The sequence below is a fragment of the Rhineura floridana genome, chromosome 11 (genome assembly GCF_030035675.1).
Source record: "Rhineura floridana isolate rRhiFlo1 chromosome 11, rRhiFlo1.hap2, whole genome shotgun sequence".
NCBI lineage: Eukaryota > Metazoa > Chordata > Lepidosauria > Squamata > Rhineuridae > Rhineura > Rhineura floridana.
In genome coordinates, this window is record NC_084490.1 from 50798082 (window position 1) to 50804081 (window position 6000).

At 44.5% G+C, this 6000-nt stretch overlaps 1 protein-coding gene across 5 annotated transcripts in view; it reads left to right on the forward strand.

The window, feature by feature from the left end:
• The window catches only part of MED24 (mediator complex subunit 24), a 66713-nt gene extending 64319 nt beyond the window's left edge, over positions 1-2394 (forward strand). For all 5 annotated transcript variants that reach the window (XM_061588758.1, XM_061588760.1, XM_061588762.1 and 2 more), the window contains exon 26: positions 1361-2394. In XM_061588758.1, the coding sequence (XP_061444742.1) occupies positions 1361-1477 (117 nt within the window). In that variant the 3' untranslated portion in view covers positions 1478-2394. The remainder of the gene's footprint in view (positions 1-1360) is intronic.
• The last annotated feature ends 3606 nt before the right edge of the window (positions 2395-6000 follow it).

Below are 6000 nucleotides of genomic sequence, written 5' to 3' on the forward strand. Positions count from 1 at the left end.
CAGATATATATATGAAGCTTTATTGTGTTTGAACATTACAGAATGTTATAATTAACTTTTTCACTCTCTAAATCAAACCCATGTACCACTTCTAGTTTATAACAACCAAAACGTAAATTAAGACTACCACTTTACTATATGTTAGCTATCTTCCGTAATGTGATCCTGCAGGCTTTTAAACGAACGCTGAAAAATTGTATTAGTAGAAAAACAGTTGAGAAAGGAATAGTATCAGGTTCATTGTGAGAGAAAGGGTTTAATGGGACAATCTGGTTTTTTTAAAAATTCTGTTTTTATTTCTTAGTTATAAGAGGGCAGCATCCTGTGAGAATTTTTAGACCAGCGGTAAGGAACCCTTTCCTCCCAGATATTGCTGGACTCCAATTCCCATCAGCCTCAGCCACCATGGCTAAGCCTTAGGGATGATGGGAGATGGGAGTCCAGCAAAATCAAGAAGGTCACAGGTTCATATTCCTGCTTCTGTTCTGTTGTTGTTATGTGCCTCCAAGTCGACTACGACTTATGGAGACCCTATGAATCAGGTAAGGTTCCAGTATCTCCTCAGCTAATCCTGCAGTGGGAGTGCCTAGGCCGGAAGCTTCTGCTTTCTCTTCCTGCTTTCTTATCCTCATCCTCTCCATGAAGAGAAAGATTGGACTACAACGTGAGAGTCCAGGGTTCGAATCCCCACACAGCCATGAAGCTCACTGGGTGACCTTGGGCCAGTCACTGCCTCTCAGCCTCAGAGGAAGGCAATGGTAAACCCCCTCTGAATACCGCTTACCATGAAAACCCTATTCATAGGGTTGCCATAAGTTGGAATTGACCTGAAGGCAGTCCATTTCCATTTTGTAATTTCCAGCTTCTTCTTTACCAGCTAGAAGGCTCTGGGATAGGGGATTGTATAAAGGCTAATTAAAGACCTGCATCCCTGAGGGAAAGCAGAAAAGAAGAAGCCCAGCCCACAGAGTTTAAGCCATTAGCTCCTTAACAAACCATCAATGGCCTGAGACAAGTCTACTATTCTTTTTTAAACTCCTCTCCCTCCCTCATGCCTTGTCAGAAAAATAATAGACACATTTATTTTTCTGTTATATTTATCCTATTTTTCCATGAATCATGCCCGTCTGCTAATGTTTACAAATGTAGTGAATCAATATAAACAGGCACACACACAGTCTGAACAGTGCATCTGAACAAGTGCTACAAAAGGACCGGTGGTTTCCTTGAGTTATTCCTTTGTCATGGAAGGAAATGGGTTGGTTGAAAGAGAAACCACACCCCAGAGCTCGTTCTGCTAGTGTCTCCTTGTCACGGATGTGTCTCTCTGACCTCTTTCCCCTTCTTTATCTCTGGGCAGGTCTCGGAGTTGGTGAAAGCGTCCACCATGTCTAGCCCCAAAATTGTCCTGGCCATCACGGACCTCAGCTTGCCTCTGGGCCGCAGAGTGGCTGCCAAAGCCATTGCCGCCTTGTAAGCGTCCCTGGAGGCAAGAGTGGGAAGTTGGAGAGCAGAAGGAGAGGAAGGGCCATGGAGAACACTCCCTCTGTTCCAAGGAAGCTGCTACATGGTGTTTGTGAACTGCACATATGCCCTGCACGAGCAGGCACTGCAGCAATGGAAAAGTATGCCAGGACAGATTGCTGTGTTGGTCTCCAAGTCGCCACCAAGAGCGTCCTACCAGTGGGTTTGAAACCACCATGATTGCTGTCCCAGCTTCACCAAGGATCGTTGGTGCTTTATGCTTTTCAAACCACACTACCATTTCTCAGCACCCATGACGTCTGAATGTGTTCATCAGGTTTTGAACATCCGTTTTGCTTTTGTTTGTCTTGCTTTGTAACCTTCTGGTCCCCCCCTCCCCTTAATTCACAAATGCCTGAAAGAAGCTGCATTTCCAAGCAACGTATCCTGTTATAAGACATTTCAGAAGTGTCATGATTTTTGATATTTTAGCGGTATGTTAAAAAACAGTTACAGAAATCATTATGAAAACAGATCTTTAACACAGACTATTTTCCTGAAGAGGCTGAATTTTGCAAGAGGAGCATGACAGTAATCCCAGCAAACCTTCCCCTCCCCTTGCTATTGTATATATAGGTTCAGATTATTTTAATAGCTTTTTTTGTGTTTAAAATGCTTTATAAATATTGGGGCAGGGACTCTTTTTGCCCTCTCTTTAGAAATCCATTTGGTGAAACACAGAGTTGTGTGTATCTCCTAGTTCTATGATCATACTTCAGAAGCATGGGGTTTGGGACTGGGCACAGAACTGAGCATCATAAAAACATATGACACAAACTTTTGCGGACTGGAGTCCACCATCAGAAACATCTGTTGAAGTGGACTGTGGTCCTTTAAAACTTATGCCATAATAAATTTGGTGGTCTTTAAGATGCCACAAGACTTAGTTACTTTTGCTACAACAGCCTAACCTGGTTATCCTTCTGGAAAGCCTTAAAGTATGTTCCCCTTCACATTTGTGATCTAGAATTGCTGTAGATGAGGAAGCACCTCCAACTCCCCCCCCGCCCCAGCAAATGTTGTTTGGAAATTCCAGAATTTGTGAGTGTGATCACTCATCTTAAACAACGTGTCTCTTTTATTATTGCAGACATGAGTAATAGGCCGTTCTTCCTGCATTCCTTCTTCTTGTGGCAAGGTTAGGAGAATGTCTTTTGAATCACGCTTGGAACTGTTTACTTGAAACATACTGTGAGAGACCTAACAAGGATCAATATGAGGTAGCTCGAGAGGCCATAAAGACCACCAGTTGAGTTCTTGTGGCATGGATTGAACAAGGCACCTGCCTACCTATGAACGGCAGGAAGCATTTGAGTTCTAGCAAGTGGGATGTGGAGCGTCAGAGAACTGTGTGACTTACAGAGTGGGAAAGAAGGGCTTCACCAGCACCCACCAGAGGCTTCATCCCAAGCCCTTAGATACCGCACAGCCTGGGCAGTTCGCTGATGAAAGTGGTGGGGTTGAGCTTGCTGATCTATAACCCACCCACCCCTGCCAGGTTTCAATGCTGGGTGAAGCTTGGAGCTAAAAGCGATCAGGCTTTGTGATGACAAAGTTGACTCGACTCTACTTTCTTCCATTATGGTGATGTGATCCTGGCAAAACTGCAGCCACGATGACTAGAGCCCCACCCAGCCTTAAGCAGCTTGTATCCCTTTGCGTGGTGGGAAATGTTGCCCAGAATCCAGTCATAAAGATGGATGGGCTTGGCTGGTAGTGGTGGTGGTGGGGATTGATCTAATGGTGACATTTGGATGAGGAGGGAATTTTCCCCCAGGTCCAATTAAGCTCAATTTAGTGCCTACAGAAGAAATACATGCGGGCAATCAAGCAAGTGAATCACGCTGTAGTGGCTTGATGAAGGCACATAAAAAACCATGCTCACTGAACAATCCAACTTGAGGGGTTAGGAGAGAATTACTTCCCAACTGCAAATGCCAGTCCTGTCTGGAATCAAAATTCATTTGTCATGATGCAGAAGGTCTGAAAAGAGAATGCACTACTGAGCGACTTGTGAAAACTCTTCTGACAGTTCCAGGTAATGTCTGAAGTATCAGACTCCTGCTGCTTCCCCTATTGAAAGATGTCTGAGGCTTGACCTACATTCAGCAGAATGAAGTGGTAGAATAGATTGCCCTCTTTGGATTACAGGTAGAGGATGCCATTTTTGAATACTCCCCTCACATAAAAAATCTTTGTCAAATAAAACACTCGAACTGCAGAGAAAATGGTTCTTGCCCTGCCTACTCCGTACTGTGCTAGTTGCAGGGAGCTGTTTTATTTATGTTATATATAATATATGTGTGTGTGTAGGTACATGCATACACTGAGAGAATGCAGCCTGAAGTGATCCAATCTATTCTGCCACGTCATTCTGTTGCTTGTGTAGACCAAGCCTGAGCTGGATGCATATCTAAAACTTGTGCATGTTCCCACAGCTGAGATACCAGGTCATTGCATTGGACATTAACCACAAGCATGGAAAGAAGATACGCCAAGTGCTTATGCATTCTCTTCTGTGATTCTGCATTCTGTACTTCTGTGTGAGATCCAAACTTTTCCTAAAGGAAATATTTTTGTGGGTGAGCCTCATCGTCCATTTGTAGTTCAGACGTCCCTGGTGCCCCAGAGGGAGGGAGAGTAGGGAAATTCCTAGGATCTTAGTTAAGCCCTTCCTAATCTCCCCTTGGGCCACAGTTCTGTACCAGTAATGTCTGAGTGTAATTTGCAGGTACATCCCTAAAGCAGTTTTGTTTAGGACATCCTGGCTATCATAGCAGATCTTGTACATTTGAGTCAAGACATTTTCTGATATGAATCATGAACCCCTATTTAATTCAGTGTCTGAAGCATTCTGGACTCGAATGTGACAAATCCCCTGACGTAAGTATGGGACTGAGAATACACACACCCCCTTGCCTGTGGGAATTGCTTGTGATGAACTGAGAAGACAGCAGAGAAAAATTGGGAACTCGCAAGGCTTCCAATCAGATACTAGACTATTTGTTTGGCTAGTGCATGGCAACATGTCCATGAGGCAGGCAGCCAGCCAGCGCACAGCTAGCCTGAAAAGTTTGGCCAATCTCTGCAAATGAGACTGCTGATATACAGTCCAGATGAGGAAGTTTGACGGGAATTGTGGTTTGAGCTTGATAGGATGGACATCCTTTTACTTGCTTGGCTTGGTGAAACTTGTAAAAGGGACCCTAGTGGATATGGAGAGCATGCTGCTCTTGGAGCCTGAGTTGTGTTTCTTTCCTGTTTGGCCGCATGAGGAAGCAGTGACTGGCCCCAGAACATCACTGCCAGGTTTTACCCAGGAGCAAGTACATACAAAATTATCTCGAGCTGACTCAAAGTGGTTACGCTATATGTTGGAAAGTGCTTACTTGTGCCAGGCTTTCCTACAAAAGAGATAAAAATAGCAGAACGAGTGGTCACCCAGTTCTTATGTAACTTCACCTCCTAGAACCGGAGTGACTTTTTTTAACAAATGAAAGAATGGGCTATAAATCATGCAGCATTGCAACCGCAGGATGGCCAAGGACTTGACTGACGTCGGTAGAGCAAGGAAATATAGATGCCAGAGTTGTAAATCTGGGGAGTGGGATACGATGGAGGCCTTTGGCATGTGGAAATTACGTCTGCAGAGCCTAAGCTGCAGTTATGATAAGAATGGGGGGGGGAAATAAGGCCTAAACAAAACACTCAAAATACTATTTCACACACACACACACACATCTTCTGTTAGAGAATATAGTAGCCTGACATCAAAGGTGGCTAGCCTATGGGCCGTATGTAACCCACCAAGTGATTTCTGGTGGCCCCCAAAGCCTCCCAGCAATTTGGCTGCTGCATCAGGCATTTAAAAAAATTCCAGGCATCAGACAGCACTTTTTAGCCCCGTCATCTCATTATGAGAGCGGAGAGGCGCCCAGACCAACACGAGAATGGGGATGTGTCTCCCTGCTCTTCATTTTTACTTTTGGCACCTCTTTTTACCTTTGCAAAAGAGACCTATCTCCCTCTGGCATTGCACCATTCTCGTTGCCACCATTGTTACAATTTTGGAGAGTCTTGGGAAACAGGAAGAACTGTTCCTTCCTGTTTCTTCTCTAAGACCTAGCAGTGGCACCATGCTAGAGAGAGAAGGGGCCCTTTTGCAAAGTTAAAAAGAGGGTTTGTTTTTACTCCGCAGGACAGCGCTTGGGTGGAAGGAGAATACGCTGCCCCAGCACTGCCCCGCGGAGCGAAAGCAGTTATTTTCACAAGAGACTTAAATGATTTATTATTGTACAATATGTATATGATGCTGTACAGCAGAGATCGCCAAGGTGGTCTCCAGATGATGTTGGATTCCAATTCCCATTAGCCTCAACCAGCATGATCAGTGGTCAGAGATGAAAGCAGTTGTAATCCAACAAAATCTGGAAGGCACCATGTTGGCTACCTCTGCTGTACAGAATGTTAAGCAAA